At 45.2% G+C, this 20,187-nt stretch overlaps 1 protein-coding gene across 1 annotated transcript; it reads right to left on the reverse strand.

Annotated features, from left to right (window-relative positions):
* Positions 1-4,506: 4,506 nt before the first annotated feature.
* dalrd3 (DALR anticodon binding domain containing 3) lies at positions 4,507-19,047 on the reverse strand. Its single transcript, XM_014146315.3, has 13 exons — positions 18,554-19,047; positions 17,149-17,453; positions 16,657-16,964; positions 16,315-16,373; positions 15,981-16,082; positions 11,260-11,324; positions 11,012-11,070; positions 10,234-10,316; positions 9,603-9,732; positions 6,301-6,359; positions 5,539-5,655; positions 5,121-5,189; positions 4,507-4,660 (listed from the first exon to the last, which is right to left on the reverse strand). Exons 1-13 carry the CDS (start codon positions 18,785-18,787, stop codon positions 4,541-4,543), a joined length of 1,710 nt encoding a protein of 569 aa, XP_014001790.3. The 5' UTR covers positions 18,788-19,047; the 3' UTR covers positions 4,507-4,540.
* Positions 19,048-20,187: the final 1,140 nt, after the last annotated feature.

A 20,187-nucleotide genomic window follows, 5' to 3' on the forward strand; every position in this document is an offset into this window, starting at 1 on the left:
CGTCCACCTTGAGAAGGTGATAATCGTCCACCTTGAGAAGGTGATAATCATCCACCTTGAGAAGGTGATAATCATCCACCTTGAGAAGGTGATAATCGTCCACAGTTAGCCATTGTTATGTAAATGCAGGTAAATGCAGGCTGAAAAGTACCAGTTACCTGGCCTTGCCCTTAGTCAGAGCAGATCCACTGAGGCCAGGGCCCAGTGAAACACTACAGCCGGACCTTGGAGGTGGAAGCAAAAAAGTCCGAGCCTTTTTGGTAAAACACCCCGGGGTAAGTCTCAGGTGGAAAGTTGCCATAACTGCCAGGTCTGAGTTAGCAGAGCCACGGCGCTGTCAGGCTGGATCTACCCCTAACTGGATCAGTCAAGTGAGATCAGGCTGGATGGAGGATCCCTATCACACTACTGTGGTCTGGGTTGCATCAGCCTGGCACCTGGCGGCCGCCGGCCCGGGTCACACTGGATCCATTTCAGACGGGAACCTGACTAATCCAAATTGGATCAGCAGCAGCTGAATGGACAGATGCAGCAGCAAGCTGAATGGACGGATGCAGCAGCAGCTGAATGGACGGATGCAGCAGCAGCTGAATGGACGGATGCAGCAGCAGCTGAATGGACGGATGCAGCAGCAGCTGAATGGCTGGATCTCTATCCCTAGGCCTTTATGGGACTTTATTAGCATTAACTAAAGAAGTGTATTATCCCTACAAGCAGAGCTATTCAACTAGGGTCCTGGAGGGCTTGAACCCAGCAGGGCATCCTCACAGCACCGGCCTCATGTTGACTGTAAATCATTATTGCTGGATGTGCAGTTAGTTTGATATAGGAGCTTCCTAACCACGTGGCTGGTTGAGAGGGTGGTCAAGAGGATATTGGATTAAACCAAAGTGCTGGGAGAAGGTCAATACCCATGAACAGTAATGTGATCTGATCAGATACAGTATTAAGCAGCCTTCAGCCTATTTTCTTGGCCTGTGAATATGTGAAGAGGGTAGACCTACGCGCGCACTCACATGCACATGCGTACACAAACATGTCCGAAAGAACAGAATCAGGAAATACACAATTATACACAGTTATAATCATAATGTACTAATTCAGGGATTCATTCAAACAATGGATGGTACGTCTCATTTGCTCACAATTGGGTATCCAGTACACAGCAAATCAAGTTCAATCAGTTCCCTATTTTGTATTCAACCAGGGTAGAGCAAGGAGAGAAAGGAAAGGGAGCCACAGAACGAGAGTGGCAGAGAGAGGGCGAGAGAGAGGGCGAGAGAGAGGGCGAGAGAGAGGGCGAAAAGGGCTGGATGACAGCTGTTGCATGAGGAGTTTATCTGATTCAGTCTAACCATCTCCGGGCCCCTGCCCCTACCATCAACCAACCCCCACAAAGTCACACGCTCTCCTCTAACCACACACTGCACATTCAAAGGCACTCTGGGACACGCTCAACGGGATCCACGTTCCCTTGAAAATAACCTGCAGCGTTATAAACGACAATTTAGATTATCTTTCAGTAGAATCTCTTCCTCAGTCACCACTCCCTCAGAGGATCTGTGACTCATATAAGAAGCACATTAAGTAGGAAAATATCCTGGATGTTCTGACTGATATCAGTCATGGTGTTGTTTGTGTTAGACATCATTTGAGTCGTCTGGCACTGTGACAGTGTCTGTCTGCTCCTCAGTCTCGGTTAGCCTCCCTCCAATCCCCAGTCTCACATCCTGTCATTTCCTGGCTCGGTTGGGTATGCCCAGCCACAGTCAGTCAAAGCACTTAAATACCCATCAATATCAGTAGCCCAGCCTACTCCCTCTTCTTCTCCCACCCTCCTGTGCTCGCTCTCCTGCTCTCTCTCTCCCTGGCAACCACAAAGAATCACTCATGAGCATCCCTGACCTCATTCATCTCTCTGTTTTCTCCCTCCTTTAAGACAGTAGATTTGCTCATAGGGATGACTGCGTGCTCTCCTTTCCCTTTCCGTATCCATCCCTCCGTTTCCGAACTGCTTTCATGTTTACGTCCCTTTTTCTCTCTCTCTCTCTCCTCCCTCTATTGTCTCTGGCCAACCGAGGCCCGAGGGGAGTGATTGACAAGCAGGCAGGGTAGGAGAATTGGAACGCTTTGATAGGAGGAGATGCAAAGCAAGGCTGGTGGACTGTCAGGTGGCTAAAATATGACAGTAGAGCTCCACCCTGTGGCTATGTTTGTGTGCTGCACCACCCCTGCCTAGTCTCGTCAGACTTCTAGTCCAGACTCTTTTAACTCATTGGCTGTGGGGAATGGGAACATACGCACACACCTCTGCACACACACACACGCAGAAATTGTTTTCAAACTGTAATAACCAGTCTATTCCCAGAAAATAAAAAAAAAGCTGAAGTCATAGCATTGCGTCATGTTGGACCAGAAATCTAGACAGTCAGATGGTAATCTGACGCACAGATATGAAAGAGAATGGTTAATCAACTATGGGGGGACGTATATTCCCCTGCTAAATGGATAAACAGATGTTAGAAACGGCCGATTCCCCCACATAAAGGCAGTCAGTGTAACACTGAACTGGAAAACCCTGCCTGCCTCGAGATGTTTGGTCTGACGTCAGAAAACCTTGTCCCAATCAGAAAGACTCGTTTTACATTGCTACGGTCTGCCCTAAGGAATTGGACCCGTGGTGGCTGTGTTGGGAGGAGAGCAAACAGCTGCAGCCCGTGGAGAGCTCCAAGGCCAGCTGTTCCTGTCTTATTATGGGGGGGGTCAAAAGGACACCAGCGGAGGGGAAAAAAGAATCACTCAATTTGACATACAGAGAGCATAGAGCATGATGTGGCAGGACCAGCTAATGATGAGGAGAGGGCTGAACCACCAATTACTCGCTATAGCCGTCAATGTGGATACGTTTTTAATTGCGTGGCCCCGGCGTCCATTTTAATTGCCTAGCGTGAACTTGAGCATCCACATATCTTTTTATATAAGCGCTATGATGGGGGAAGTGATCTGATATGGCCTACAAATGAATTATACTCATAACCAATTATTTCTGTAATCCCCAGGCGTTATGCAACCATTTATAGACTTTCCCCGTAACTCATCACACTTAACATGAACAACAAATAGCTGCACACGGTGCAGCACTGTGGTACATATACAAACCTTAACACGCATCTTAACACACACGGCAGCAGGGTCGCCGAGGTCAACACTCATTTATTGATCGAGGTGGAAAATAGATTGGCCCGATGCACCGTTGGCAACATTGCGGGAGAGAAGAGTCCCTGTAAAGCTCGGGTCACCACCGACACACAAACGTACACAACAATAACAGTCCAAGATATGGCACAGAGCGACAATGGAGAACTGGGACAGTACTGTATAGTACTTTGGCACAAGAGAAGTACTGTGGTGGGTTAGTCTATGTCACATATATCATTCCATTACAAATACTTTTTGAGATCAATCGACACTAACCAAAGAGTTTATCAAATTGAACAACTGCATATATATATATATATATATATATATATATATATATATATATATATATATATATATATATATATATATATATATATATATATATATATATATATATATATATATATATATATATATATATATATATATATATATATATATATATATATATATATATATATATATATATATATATATATATATATATATATATATAATACTGACACAGCCAGTGGAGGGGAAGGGAGAAGGGGACAGTAAATGTCTCATGGTGGCCAGGAGAAATATCTAGTGATGAGGGCGGGGGCAGTGCTTACATGGTGTACATGCAGAGTGTGTAAATACTGTATCTATGGCTCTAGGGCAGGGTCTGTTAGAGGAATAGTGTCTATGGTATCGTATAAGGGAAGACTGAAGACAGGTAGATGTTCATTGGTTCAAAAGGCAGTGAGGGTCTCCGGTAGAGGCTGGATCTGTGGTACACCACAGATACTGGTGATACGTCTGGGGAGACCAAGACTTCACAGAGGGGTGCAAATGATCTATACGGTTTCTTTTATCAACAGTAAATAGACTGGGCAGTAATGGAAGGTGTATGTCACATATACATAAGAGGACTTCACAGGGTTTTAATTGGGGGGGGGGGGGGGGGGGGGGGGATAAAAGCCTAATAATAGCTATCAACAGTAAATAGACTGGGCAGTAATGGAAGGTGTATGTCACATATACATAGAGGACTTCACAGGGTTTTAATTGGGGGGGGGGGGGGGGGGGATAAAAGCCTAATAATAGCTACAGTACAGTAGTAAAAGTGACATTTATATGTGTATTTCATGTAGGGGATAGGCTAGTGATCATTTACGGCGGATATTGAGCCTTATATTTGGGCCAGTTCATGGGGCATTAGTTGGAGTATTTGGGGGCATTTGTTGGGGCTATATTCGGGGCTACAGTTGGGGTATTTGGGGGCATTTGTTGGGGCTATATTCGGGGCTACAGTTGGGGTATTTGGGGGCATTTGTTGGGGCTATATTCGGGGCTACGGTTGGGGTATTTGTGGCTATAGCTGCCGGATGGGAGGAAGGTGAAGAGTATCCAGGGCGCGATGGTAGAGCTCTCTCAGTGCTCTCAACAACTGCAGCCGACAGAACATCTGATTGAAGAGGTGAGGCAACGCCTCCTTTAGAGAAGGGAAGAGAGGGGGACAGAGGGAGAGAGACAGATTGAGGTTAAACGTTATGGACTGAACTACGTGGGAACTTTAAATCAGTTTAAATCCAAATCAGCTGTGCTGTCTGCCAGTACGCCATGTTTCAGGCCTGGTATGGATGACCAGAGGCTATTAACACATGGATCTCCATGTGTCAAACAATAGGGGGCATAGGCCTGGTATGGATGACCAGAGGCTATTAACACATGGATCTCCATGTGTCAAACAATAGGGGGCATCACACATGCAAACGTTTACTTAATTCTACATACTGCGAGACACATGCTCTAAAAAGTGCACTGTCCACTAACTCTAACCTAATTTAACTACCAGACAGACAGACAGACAGACAGACAGACAGACAGACAGACAGACAGACAGACAGACAGACAGACAGACAGACAGACATGTAAAATGACTGATTGCTCACCCCAAGGACGTGGACTCTGTTGTAATAGGAGCTAAAATCCTTACTGAGAGACACCAGGAACTTGCAGATCTGGGAGACACATTGCACACACATTAAACATACATTGTATGAGCATTCATTCACCTATATGAACTAGGGCCGGGACAATACCAGTATCGCCATACTCGTTAGTATCGTAGCAAGGAAACAAAACACGAAGCGGACTAAACTTCTTTAGGAAAACAGCGCTAATGTTGGAAACAAACATCATTATGTTGTCATCCAGAGTCACATTTATTTATTTTCCAGTCTATAGCACACAATATTTTACATACTGCAGGTTTATAAAGGACCAAAGAGTTTGGTCTGCTTCGTGTTTTCATTTTTGCTATCAACTGATATTTCAATACACTACAAATATATCCTTTTAAAACCTCACCTGTTCAGTCTTCAGGTTGACTCTGGCCCCTCCTCCATCACACTCCAACACCTGTCCTGATTGGTCGAGAAGCTCAGAAAATGGAATAAGGTAATTGAACAGAAGAAGCCACTCCCCCTGTGAAACAGAAAGAGAGACAGTCTCTGGAGGACCTAAGTAAAAATTAAACACAGATATTCACAAAGCGTCTCGGAGTCGAAGTGCTGATCAGGTATCAGGTATCCCCGTCCATCTAGTTATGACCTAAAAGGTCAAACTGATCCTTTTTAAAAATATTTATTTTTACCCCCAATTTCATGGTATCCAATTGGTAGTTACAGTCTTGTCTCATCGCTGCTACTCCCGTACGGACTCGGGAGAGGCGAAGGTTGGGAGCCATGCGTCCTCCGAAACACAACCCAACCAAGCCGCACTGCTTCTTGACACAATGCCCACTTAACCCGGAAGCCAACCGCACCAATGTGTCGGAGGAAACACCGTGCACCTGGCGACCGTGTCAGCGTGCACTACGCCCGGCCCGCCACAGGAGTCGCTAGTGCACAATGGGACATGGACATCCCTGCCGGCCAAACCCGACCCGAACCCGGACAATTGTACGCCACCCCATGGGTCTCCCGGTCGCGGCCGGCTGCGACAGAGTCTGGACTCGAACCCAGAATCTCTAGCGGCACAGCTAGCACTGTGATGCAGTGCCTTAGACCACTGCACCACTCGGGAGGTCCCAGGTCAAACTGATCCTTGATCAGCACACTGTGGGCCTACCTCTTCTTTTAGAGCTGAGAAGTCCAACTGGGAGCCCTCTGGGATTTCTGGGTAAAGTCCTGTGGGAGGCAAATACATGGGAACTGAACATGCACCATGACAATAAACACATAGTACAATGAAGGTTGTACATGTTTATATTGCTTGGTGTGGACTAGTACTCATATCCAACATGGTAGTTTGTGGTCCTGTGTGGCTCAGTCGGTAGAGCATGGCGCTTGCAACGTCACGGGTCATGGGTTCGATTCCCGCTGGGGCCACCCATACAAAATGTATGCACACATTACTAAGTCGCTTTGGATAAAAGCTTCTGCTAAATGGTATGTAAATATGGTTCACGGCGTCGTGGCTGAATGACAGCAACAAACAGCTGGCTGGTTATACGATGTACCGGCAGGATAGAACAGAGGTGGTCTATCTATTTTTGTTAAAAACAGCTGGTGCACGATATCTAAGGAAGTCTCGAGCTATTGCTCGCCTGAGGTAGAGTTTCTCATGATAAGCTGTAGACCACATTACCTACCGAGAGAGTTTTCATCTATATTCTTTGTAGCTGTTTACATACCGCCACAGTCAGAGGCTGGCACTAAGACAGCATTGAATGAGCTGTATTCCACCATAAGCAAAAAGAAAACGTTCACCCAGAGCCGGCGCTCCTACTAGCCGGGGACTTTAATGCAGGGAAACTTAAATCAGTTTTACCAAATTTCTATCAGCATGTTAAATGTGCAACCAGAGGGAAAAGAACTCTGGACCACCTATACTCCACACACAGAGATGCATACAAAGCTCTCCCTCGCCCTCCATTTGGCAAATCTGACCATAATTCCATCCTCCTGATTCCTGCTTACAAGCAAAAATTAAAGCAGGAAGCACCAGTAACTAGATCAATAAAAAAGTGGTCAGATGAAGCAGATGCTAAGCTACAGGACTGTTTTGCTAGCACAGACTGGAATATGTTCCCGGATTCCTCCAATGGCATTGAGGAGTACACCACATCTGCCACTGGCTTCATCAATAAGTGCACCGATGACGTTGTCCCCACAGTGACAGTACGTACATACCCCAAACAGAAACCATGGACTACAGGCAGCATCCGCACTGATCTAAAGGCTAGAGTTGCCGCATTCAAGGAGAGGGACTCTAACCCGGAAGCTTATAAGAAATCCTGCTATGCCTCCAATGAACCATCAAACAGGCAAAGCGTCAACACAGGACTTAGATCGAGTCGTACTACACCGGCTCCAACGCTCGTTGGATGTGGCAGGGCCTGCAAACCATTACAGACTACAAAGGGAAGCACAGCCGAGAGCTGCCCAGTGACACAAGCCTACCGGACGAGCTAAACTACTTCTATGCTTGCTTCGAGGCAAATAACACTGAAACATGCATGAGAGCACCAGCTGTACCGGAAGACTGTGTGATCACCCTCTCCGCAGACGATGTGAGTAAGACCTTTAGACAGGTCAACATTCACAAGGCCGCAGGGCCAGACGGATTACCAGGACGTGTACTGCAAACATGCGCTGACCAACTAGCAAGTGTCTTCACTGACATTTTCAACCTCTCCCTGTCCAAGTCTGTAATACCAACATGTTTTAAGCAGACCACCATAGTGCATGTGCCCAAGAACACTAAGGTAACCTGCCTAAATGACTACCAACCCGTAGCACTCACGTCTGTAGCCATGAAGTGCTTTGAAAGGCTGGTCATGGCTCACATCAACACCATCATCCCAGAAACCCTAGACCCATTCCAATTTGCATACGCCCCAACAGATCCACAGATTATGCAATCTCTATTGCACTCTACACTGCCCTTTCCCACTTGGACAAAAGGAACACCTATGTGAGAATGCTATTCATTGACTACAGCTCAGCGTTCAACACCACAGTGCCCTCAAAGCTCATCAATAAGCTAAGGACCCTGGGACTAAACACCTCCCTCTGCAACTGGATCCTGGACTTCCTGACGGGCCACCCCCAGGTGGTAAGGGTAGGTAACAACACATCTGCCACGCTGATCCTCAACACATGGCCCCCTCAGGGGTGCGTGCTCAGCCCCCTCCTGTACTCCCTGTTCACTCATGACTGCACGGCCAGGCACGACTCCAACACCATCATTAAATTTGCCAATGATACAACAGTGGTAGGCCTGATCACCGACAACAACGAGACAGCCTATAGGGAGGTCAGAGACCTGGCCGTGTGGTTCCAGGACAACAACCTCTCCCTCAACGTGATCAAGACAAAGGAGAGGATTGTGGACTACAGGAAAAAGAGGACCAAGCACACCCCCATTCTCATCGACGGGGCTGCAGTGGAGCAGGTTGAGAGCTTCAAGATCCTTGGTGTCCACATCACCAACAAACTAACATGGTCCAAGCACACCAAGACAGTCGTGAAGAGGGCACGACAAAACCTATTCCCCCTCAGGAGACTGAAAAGATTTGGCATGGGTCCTCAGATCCTCAAAAGGTTCTACAGCTGCACCATTGAGAGCATCCTGACTGGTTGCGTCACTGCCTGGTACGGCAACTGCTCGGCTTCCGACCGCAAGGCACAACAGAGGGTAGTGCGTACGGCCCGGTACATCACTGGGGCCAAGCTTCCTGCCATCCAGGACCTCTATACCAGGTGGTGTCAGAGGTAGGCCCTAAAAATTGTCAAAGACTCCAGCCCCCCTAGTCATAGACTGTTCTCTCTGCTACCACACGGCAAGCGGTACCGGAGCGCCAAGTCTAGGTCCAAGAGGCTTCTAAACAGCTTCTACCCCCAAGCCATAAGACTCCTGAACATCTAGTCAAATGGCTACCAGACTATTTGCATTGCCCCCTCCCCCTCAACGCCACTGACACTCTCTGTTGTCATCTATGCATAGTCATTTTAATTAACTCCACCTACATGTACATACTACCTCAACTAACCGGTGCCCCCGCACATTGACTCTGTACCGGCACCCCCCTGTATATATTGTTATTTTATACTGCTGCTCTTTAATTACTTTTATCTGTTATTCTTATCCGTATTTTTTTAAACTGCATTGTTGGTTAGGGGCTCGTAAGTAAGCATTTCACTGTAAGGTCTACACCTGTTGTATTCGGTGCATGTGACTAATACAATTTGGATTGATTTGATATTATTATATATTGGTAGTGTATGTTCAACTGTGTGGTTCAGGTGGGTGTGGAAGTGTTAGATTGTGGTTGGACTAGAAATATACAGTACTCTGAGTCACTTCGGATAAGCCAGTCACGTCTACTAAATGACCATATCATCATCATGTTGCCTTGCGTGTCTCACCCTTCTCCATGCCTCGCTCGTAACTGTCAAAGAGGGTGTGGAGCCGAGCACAGTTGTACATGACAAGAAAGACTCCGCCTCTGGGGCCTTTGGTGGACACACTGCCTTCCCTCTGCACGTCCAGGGTGACCTGTGTGTTAAAACAGTTGTCAGTCTGCCAGTCAGCTCTGACTCAACACAACACCAGCCAGGCACAAACTCCCTGGAGAGCAAGGTAGGCCAGCACGCTACCAATTCACACACACACACACACACACACACACACACACACACACACACACACACACACACACACACACACACACACACACACACACACACACACACACACACACACACGATTATCGGTGTGCACAACTGCGCACACACACACAATGCCCACTTAACCCGGAAGCCAGCCGCATCAATGTGTCGGAGGAAACACCGTACACCTGGCGACGGTGTCAGCGTGCACTACTCCCGGCCCGCCATAGGAGTCCCTGGTGCACAATGGGACAAGGACATCCCTGTCGGCCAAGCCCGACCCGAACCCGGACAATTGTGCGCCACCCCATGGGTCCCCCGGTCGCGGCCGGCTGCGACAGAGCCTGGACTCGAACCCAGAATCTCTAGTGGCACAGCTAAGACTTACCGGGCTCATATGGACCGTTGAGAGCAGCTCAAACCTCACAGTGGCTGAGGTCATGACCTTGATGATGTCATCCCAAGTCTGGCCTGGAAAATGATTTGGAGTATTAAGGAAAAAAAATCACATACCCTAATCAGTCATTGAAAAAGTACTCAAATGCTCTACTTGAGTAAAAGTAAAAGATACCTTAATAGAAAATGACCCAGTAAAATAGTACTTGAGTAAAAGTCTAAACGTATTTGGTTTTAAATATACTTAAGTATCAAAAGTAAATGGAATTGCTAAATATACATAAGTATAAAAAGTAAAAGTATTAATTCATTCAAATTTCTTATATTATGCAAACCAGACGGCACCATTTTCTGTTTTTTTAATTTATTTACGGATAGCCAGGAGCCCACTCCAACACTCAGACATTAATTTGCAAACAAAGTATTTATGTTTAGTGAGTCCACCAGATCAGAAGCAGTAGGGATGACCAGGGATGTTCTCTTGAGTGAATTGGACCATTTTTCTGTCAAAATGTAACGAGTACTTTTGGGTGTCAGGGAAAATGTACGGAGTAAAAAGTGCATTATTTTCTTTAGGAATGTAGTGAAGTAAAAGTTCTCAAAAATATAAATAGTAAAGATACCCCCCAAAACTACTTAAGTGCACACTAAAGTATTTTTACTTAAGTACTTTTCACCACTGCCTAATCATACAAATCAGTGCCTCTCATACACATTAAAAAGTACACACGCGTTACAAAGCGCACTTCAGACAAATTGAGCACACTCACCTTCCACTTGTTCTCCGTACTTCATCTCTGAGGCCTCCTTCATCTGCACTCTTCTCAGTCTATAGGACAGGGCGAACAAAGACCCGATGGGACAGACACACATACAGAGGCTCGAGGAGATCTGAATAGACTAGACTACATTTGAGATCTGAAAAGACTACCTTCGAGCAGATGGTGGAGCACAGTGATATACTTAGGTGCTGGGACTAAAGAGAAATCAAATGGATAAAACTAGATGTAGTTCTTACTGGAGATACTGGGCCGCACTGAGGTGACTTCCAGGAGTCTTCACTGGTCCACAAACTAGATGCCTCTGAGAAACAGAAAGAGGGAAAACGGGTTCACTCATAATGTATCTGGTTGCAGCCAGGATAGGTTGAGAGACTGTTTTGTGGATGCATAAAGCAATATTGTCAACAATTTTACATTTGAGTAATTTAGCAGACGCTCTTATCCAGAGCAACTTACAATTAGTGCATATCTTAAGATAGCTAGGTGAGAGAACAACCCATCACAATCGTTTTAAGTACATTTTCCCTCAACAAAGTATTTAAATCAGCAAAGTCAGTGCTATTAGGACCAGTGCCTTTTTCTTTCATTTTGGAGGGGCGCCTTGAGAGTTATTTAAAGCTGCATTATGCAGAAATCACGCCCTCATTTCCTGGTTGCTAAAATTCTAATAGTTCGCCTAATTTTAGTTAATGTGACAAAACAATCAACTATAGTGTAGAGAACCATTGTAAAGTCTAAAACGCAGTGAAATCTATTTATATAACGCAAAATATTGTTTGAAGCTGGTGTACAAAACCGAAAGTAAAAGACGCAAAAACTAAACTTAAGAACTGGCAGCATAAAAATAGCGCACATAAAGCAGATCTACTGCTTCTTAGACTTGCTTTCAATGAGAATGACAGATCTATAACACACATTTCTATGTGAATTTGGTCGGGTCGCACAATAAGTTACATATTTTAGCTTTAAAGATACTCTTCAAAGAGGTCGGGTTTCAGACGTTTTACCCCTTACTTTAGGGGGAAGCTTGTTCCACCATTGGGGTGCCAGGACAGAGAAGATCTTTGACTGGGCTGAGTGGGAGCTGCTATCCCGTAGGAGTAGGAGGGCCAAGAGACCAGAGGTGGCAGAACAGAGTGCTCGTGTTGGGATGTAGGGTTTGAGCATAGCCTGAAGATAGGGAGGGGTAGTTCCTCTTGCTGCTCCACAGGCAAGTACCATGGTCTTGAAGATGATGCGAGCTTCGACTGGAAGCCAGTGGAGTGCGCGGAGGAGCGGGGTGACATGGAAGACCTTAGGAAGGTGGAACACCAGGCAGGCTGCGGCATTCTGGATAAGTTGCAGATGCAAAGCATGTGAGCGGAGTTGAGTGCTCCATGTCCTTTCCAACCGCTCCGTTAAAAACCGCTCTGCACTCACAACAACAACAAAAACTTCCGCTCCAAATTCGCTCCATTCATTAAAATCACAATTTAACAACACCCATCTATTTTTGGGACTTCCTGGACCAACCATTTGGTTTTTAGGTATTGAAACCAAACCATATGGATTTGAATGAAAAGTATTTGAATAAACATGAAAAGGTGAATGTAAGAAGCGCACATCATTTCAAATAGGCCACATGTCATTTTAAACAGCATATAAACACTCTAATTAGGTCAGGAGCCAGACAGGGAGCCTAAGAATGAATTATTTAGGCTATATTATTTATATTATTTCAAGGCTATAGCCTACAAATAAATACATCGTGAAGCATTTGCGAGTGTGACAATAGGCTGGCAGAGACATAAAGCACTCACCATTTAAACAACATTCTGTGGTATTAAATCATTATAGTCTATAAATTGCGCATACAGGCTGTGATTTACTTAGAATTAACTACAAATGAATTGAAAAATGACTTATTAGTGCGTTTGAATTTATTTTTAGAATTCATTTTTAGGAACACGAGTTTGGCCAGTCTGTGGCTTCAGGCTCATGTGATGGTGCCTGGAGAGCAGGCCAGCAGCAGAGAATATCCTCTCTACACATGCAGAGCCACTGGGGATGTTAAACATTATTTTCGCCATTCTTGACAGGCTGGGCAGTGACCCTGAGTTTTGTATTTATTTATATAGGTAGGCCTAAAGGTTTTTAGGCAAAATAACCCAATCAAAATGGAAAGCTCCTTGAACGTGGGAATATGCCAGGCCTAACGGGCCCAAAATCAATTATGGCCTATTGTATAGATAATAGAACAAAACATTTGCTAAACATTTAAGAGATCTGATGTTTAGTTTAGAAATACTTTGCTACAATGACACAGTTAGTTATCTACCCAGCTCGTTCCTTTCTTTTAGCATGTGCACATAGTAAGTACACTATCATGCTTTCATGATACGTGTCTTTTCAGATTCCACAATGATTATTTAGTTGTGGACACTACGTCACCACACTACCTGTCTTGCTCTTGGTCCTCATCTTTATAAGTCACGTTGATTTTGCACCTGTGTGTTTTATCAATTTCTTTATGGAAATTATTTAGCGAACTCCATGACATTAAGGGGTTATAGCAGTAGACTACAAATGCATGCTGGACCGGGCATGCCCTGAGCTCATGAAGTGAGCGCTACTGAAGCGAAATTGGAGCGGGCGAGAAGGCCGACGCTCCAGCCAATCTCGCTCCAGTCAAATTGGGTACGCTCCGCTCCAGCTCCGCCATATACTCTGGTTTGATGGCACAAGTGGGGAGGCCAGCCAACAGAGAGTTACAGCAGTCTAGACGGGAGATGTCAAATGCCTGGATTAGGACCTGCGCCACTTCCTGTGTGAGGAAAGGTTGTACTCTACGGATGTTGTAGAGCATGAACCTGCAGGAGCAAGTCACTGCTTTGACTTTTTCAGAGAACGACAGGGAGTTGTCCAGGGTCACGCCGAGGTTCTTTGCACTCTGGGAGGGGAACACCTTGGAGTTGTCAAACACGTTCTGTCGAAGTTGAGCTTGAGGTGGTGGGCCGACATCCAAGCTGAGATGTCTGCCAAGCACGCAGAGATGCATGTCGCCATCTGAGTGTCAGAAGGGGGGGGAAGGAGAAGAGTATATGAGTGTCATCTGCACAGCAATGACAGGAGAGACCATGTGAGGATGACAGAGCTGAGTGACTTGGCGAAAAGAGGAGAGGGCCTAGAACCGAGCCTTGGGGGACACCAACAGTGAGAGAAAATGGTGCAGACACAGATCCTCTTCACGCCACCTGGTGAGAGCGACCTGCCAGGTGGGATGCAATCCAGGAGTGTGCAGAGCCGGAGACGCCCAACCCTGAGAGGGTGGGAAGGAGGTTCTGATGGTTCACGGTGTTGAAGGCAACGGATAGATCTAGGAGGATAAGAACAGAGGAGAGAGAGTCAGCTTTGGCAGAGCAGACACAGCGGAGAGCGGTCTCAGTTGAGCGAGCGGCCTTGAAGCTTGACTAGTTAAGGGTCAAGAAGATCGTTCTGAGAGAGATAACAAGAGAGTTGGTCAGAGACAGAACAATCAAGTGTTTTGGAAAGAAAAGAAAGAAGGGATACCGGTCTGTTGTTTTTGACGTCAGAGGGGCCGAGTGTTGGCTTCTTGAGGGGAGCGACTCTGTCCATCTTGAAGTCAGAGGGGAAACAGTCAGGGATGACTTCATGAAGTGAGGAATGGGAGAAGGTCTCCAGAGATGATCTGGAGAAGGGACGAGGGGATGGGGTCAAGTGGGCAGGTTGTCGGGTGGCCGGACATCACCAGTGGCAGGAAGAGAGAATGGAGAAAGAGGTCAAGGCGTAGGGTAGTTCTGTGTGAGCGGGACCAATGGGCTCAGTAGGCTGAGTGAATGAGGAGCGGATGTCGTCAACCTTCTATTCAAAGTGATTGATAAAGTCGCCCACAGAGAGGGAGGGAAGTGGAGGATTAAGGAGGGAGGAGAACGTGGAGAATCATTTCCCAGGGTTGGAGGCAGGAGCTTGAAATTTAGAGTGATAGAAACTTGGTAGGCATCGTCTGATCCTCAAGAGTAAGCACTTGGATCAGTCATCAAACAAATGTATTGGTGGACCCAGTGGAGAAAGTAGATTTAATTTCTTCCCAGTACAAGACATCCTATGCATACACGTGCTTGCATGGGAGTAACAATAACGACATGTCATTTAGCTGTAAAAATGTATTACCTTTTAATGGGGCGTGAACACAACCAGGCTTGATGTTTCATCTGATTGTCAAACAATTCACTTTAAAAAGTAGGCTAACTGCGCACATTCGTCCGGCATAATTCCAGCATCAAAAACAGCGCATCCGCCATTTGATGAATGGAAAGAGACGTCTATAAAAACACCAAAAAGTGTAATGTCATTCTGTGATTGTCATTAGGGACACAATTCACAGCCTGAATTGATTGACGTGTCCACTGTTGTCCGAGCGGGTCTCAGTCTCGGCAGCCAGTCATCTCTGCCTTGGCAAAATGTTTGTGTTCATCTCCAACCACACTGCATTTTGGAGCGAATACCACCCCTTTTCAAGACTATTCGCTAATTTCTCATGAGGCCGACAGGCGGTAATGACAAATGATTGTGAAATAGCCTAGTTTTCTTTCCATCTTTGTTTTAATTATTGCAATAGTCTCATATTTTACTGGTACGCTGTTGTTTCGGCACTATTTATTACCGGACCACACCGGATTACTTTCACCTCTGGGTGCACCTCTATTGGTTAGTATGGTGAACAGTGGAGGCTGCTGAGTGGAGAACGGCTCATAATAATGGCTGGAACGGAACAAATGGAATGGCATCAAACATATAGAAACCATGTGTTTGATGTATCTGATACCATTCCATTGATTCCCCTCCAGACATTGCCACGAGCCCGTCCTCCACAATTAAAGGTACCACCAACCGGCTGTGATGGTGAAGTACAGATCACCTTTATGTGGTAGTTGATGTGTCGTTGTGTCAAACAAACCTGTGTCGCTGTTGCACCGCTGGCTCTCCATAGCATCGCTATCTGCTGCTGACGGAACTCATCTTGACAGGAAGTAACATGTATCGCGGTTGCTGTGGATACCTAGGTCAATAAGAGATGTGAAAACCTAACATGAGACGTTATAGTAGTCCACGGCCACAGGTATAGTATTACTATAGTAGTACACGGCCGTAGATATAGTATTACTATAGTAGTACACGGCCATAGATATAGTATTACTATAGTAGTACACGGCCATAGATATAGTATTACTATAGTAGTACACGTGTAAAGTTGATGTTTAAAGCGTTGGGGAATAGAAAGCTTGACTCACTGTGCAGTCTGCAGTAGCCCTATCCAGTTGGGCCAGATGAGACACACTGTCTCTTTGCACTGAGGAAAAAAATCACATGAATTATGTTACAGACAGTCCTTATGTCAAATCTATAATGGACTGTTAAGCTATGGACGTTTTATTTCCCTCGGCTACATTACAGCAAGTTTCATATCTATAGTCGTCACATTATAGACTTAGTTCCATATGAGATAATTCCATTGTATTGACCAATTTGACCCAAACCCTCTGTCTTTGCCAATGTAGGTGTTAATTACAGGTCAACACGTTTACAACCAATCCTCAGGTCCTAACCTAGGTCAAAGATCCTTCATGTCTCACCTGTACAGGTACCCAGGCTGGGGTCATACCCCGGCAGCTGCTCCTCCTGAAGCACCCTCTTCAAGTTCACCCTGAGCGTCCCCCGCTCCTTCTCTCCCTCCATCTTCTTTCCTTCACTCTCTCTCCTTCCTCCATCTGTCTCCTCTCTTTCTTTGTATGGGGAATTCTGCAAAGCCTCCAACATCTTCTCCTCCCTCTCGTCATTGGTCCAGCTGACCGGCACTGACGGCCAATCGACGCCAAGTACTCGGAGGAAGACGATGATGTTGCTATCTTCAGGCAGCACAGGGCAGCAGGACACAGTAAACCTGAGAAAAACAGGGAAGTTACCAACACTGATATATGATGATAATGCAAAACCCTCTATACTCAGTATAACACTTATTTAACCAAGCCGGCACATACTGCATGAACATACACAACACGGATATATACAGTGTACTGGACAGTGCCATAATGCCAGATGAGTTGTCAAGCCATGTCCTAACTCACCCCTGTCTCCTCAGTAGCGCCCCTAAGTGGTCAGTCAGCAGCACGGTGCGTAGTTGCCCCAGCGTGAGTGTGTCAGGGGAGGGTAAATTGGGTTTGGGGTGAAGGGCTGGGCAGTTGAGCACCACACACCCCTGTCTCTGGCTAGGAGGATTCAGGTACGCCGACACTCCACTCAGGACCTTCTGAAACGCAGCAATCCGGTCGACCCGCACCCTCAGCCCCTCTCCCATGACCTCCCCACCAGCCAAAGGAAGAACCCCACACCCTTTCAGGGACAGCACTCTACCCATCACTGCTGGGGGAACCTAGACACAAACACAGAAACACATCACACTTACATACTGTCCATGGATAGCAGACAGTTCTTCTCAAATTCTAAGACATATACACTATCAATCACACAGTGAAAAACAATATTGCAGTAGTAGTAGCCTTCTGCCTTCAGTGGGATAGACCTAATTTGCCTACTGCATGAGTCTGTTCTGTTCCCCTGCTCAGACGTGGCTGACACATGCCAGATCTTACAATGCCTGGATAGGTCATTTATGTATCAGCTAACCACATCATATGATATAGCAATCTGGTGCCCGACCGCACAGTCGATGACGTGGCACGCATGCAACTACTTTGATCACGATCCCCTGCTCAAACCATGCATCAACCTATGGTTGAGTTCCACGTCATCGACTGTCATCGACTGACAGATTGCTATAACATATGATGTGGTTTTCTGATACATAAAATACCTATTGAGATCTGGCATGTGTCAGAAACGGGTTTCCACTAGTTACCACAGCCACAAAGCCAAAATTGTCTATATCATAAAAATGTATGAAAACAAAAATGTACTTTTTGGTCTTCATTTAAAGTTAGGCATAACATTAGCAGTGTGGTTAAGGTTAGGTTGAAAATCACACTTTAAGAAAGAGAAATTGTACAAATAGGCGGGATTTATTACTTTGTGGCTGTGACCTCGCAACGCCTTGGCGATGGTCTCGCGAGATGATAGACCCCATGTAAAAACACGGTGCCACATTTTGCTGTGAGTGACCCACATTAGATTTGCCAGTCAGGGGTTAATAATTTTTGCCGCAGGGTTTAAATGTTATGTCGATGAGGACAATGTCAACGGTCTCAAATATGAAAACGTATTCATTCCATTTTGTTCACAATCATCATGTGGATGTTGAAGATAGGTCGGGGTAAAAATAATGAACCTCCACATCTCAAGACTCTTCAACCTGTCAAAAAGAAAAGCGTGTGCTGTCAACTGTGTGCGTGTCTGTCTGTCAACCCATGCGTTATAACCAGTGCATCCAACTGCAAACAATTCAAAGGAAATATATAATGGGGTTCAAATGAATTAAATAATAATATTATGAAGCTAGCTATCTAGCACACCGACCTGTCCGTCTGCATAAAGCGTATTCAGCACCGTAGTGGGTGACAGGAAGTCCCTGTTTTGGAGATTCTTAGCGCTGCTTTCTTTAAACCAAAGCTTCTCCGGCTCACTCGAGATTCTGTCACCGCTACCCAGACCATTAGCATCGGAAACATTTTCAGGGTCTCCCCGTAGTGCGGAGCCCAGAGCTTGGACGGTACGGGTGATCCGAAACGGTGTCTCACCAATGTTCTCCATCACTAACTCAGAACCTAATCATCACTTCAACTGAGCTAAACGGTATAGTAATCATTTGTGTTTATTACAGCTAACTTTTCAAATAGACAAAAATGTATCCCTCTGCCCTAGTCGATCGATCTCGTATTGGCTGTGAATGACTGCATGATAACCACAATGCGGAACTGTAGAGTGCAAATGTTGTTTCCCTGAGTCTCGTTTCCTTGTGAAGCAGGGCAAAAGCGCGAGTTTATGGCGCCATATTGTGTGTGGCAGTGTTGGCCGTGTAGCACAATCTATGAAATTCATAGTAAATTAACTTTCATCAACAATGTTGGTCATTTAATGGGGATTCTGCAACTACGGGCACTTCTGTGTCTTCGCAGTGATTTTTATTTTATTTAAATTCTTATAATTGTTATTCTTTATTTGTTAAATTCACACTACAATCACCCCATACTTTTTTTTCACACCTCTCTATCAAGTATTTTAGCTACTTATCAGATGCATTTTATACCTCAAGTTCACTGTTTTGTCCCTGACCCAGACTTTTGCACTTCTACTATATTTTTCTATGAGAAAACATTATATAATGTGTAATTTATTATTAATATTATCTACTAGAGAAATATTAAATTAAATCTATATCAATATGTATTGTGTGTATGCTCTTTATATTGTTTTTAAACAATATAGGTAGTGGTGTCATTTCCACAGCTGAGGACAAATTTCTCATTAATAAAGTTTTTTGAAGAGAATGTTAATTTAGTTACCAAAACATTGTGACAGTGTATCACATGGTTGGTCATCTCTACTGCCTCTGATCAAGAGGACTCACTAAACACAAGCTTTGTTTGTAAATTATGTCTGAGTGTTGGAGCGTAACCCTGGCTAACCGTACTTTTAACAAAAAACTATAAAATGGTGCCATCTGGTTTGCTTAACATAAGGAATTTGAAATTATTTCTACTTTACTTTTGATGCTTAAGTATATTTTAGAAATTACAGACATATAGAAACAAAATAAAAAATGATCCTATACGATACCAGGAACATCTGCAAAAAGACAGGGAGAAATACTGGAAATAAAAAGAGAAGGGAGAAGTGAAATCTATCTCTGAGCTTACAAAGCAGAACAAAGAAACAAGAGATGGCAGTGGAAATGCAACCAATTGAATAGAAGACAGACTTTAAAGAGAACAGTTGCAATGGAGACCTACCTATCACGCAACACACCCGCTCAGTCACCAGATGACTTGCAGCCAGAACATGAGGCCAACATACCTGCCCCTAACTTACCTGACACTGAAGCGAGCCCTGATACCCCTTCCTCATTGTCTGCAACATAAATGAGTAGTCGAATAGTTGCTGGAAGGAAAAATGTTGGAAGAAGTCGCTCAAAAACATCCAATGATCTTTAC

The sequence above is a fragment of the Salmo salar genome, chromosome 15 (assembly GCF_965601325.2).
Source record: "Salmo salar chromosome 15, fSalSal1, whole genome shotgun sequence".
Taxonomy (NCBI): Eukaryota; Metazoa; Chordata; class Actinopteri; order Salmoniformes; family Salmonidae; genus Salmo; species Salmo salar.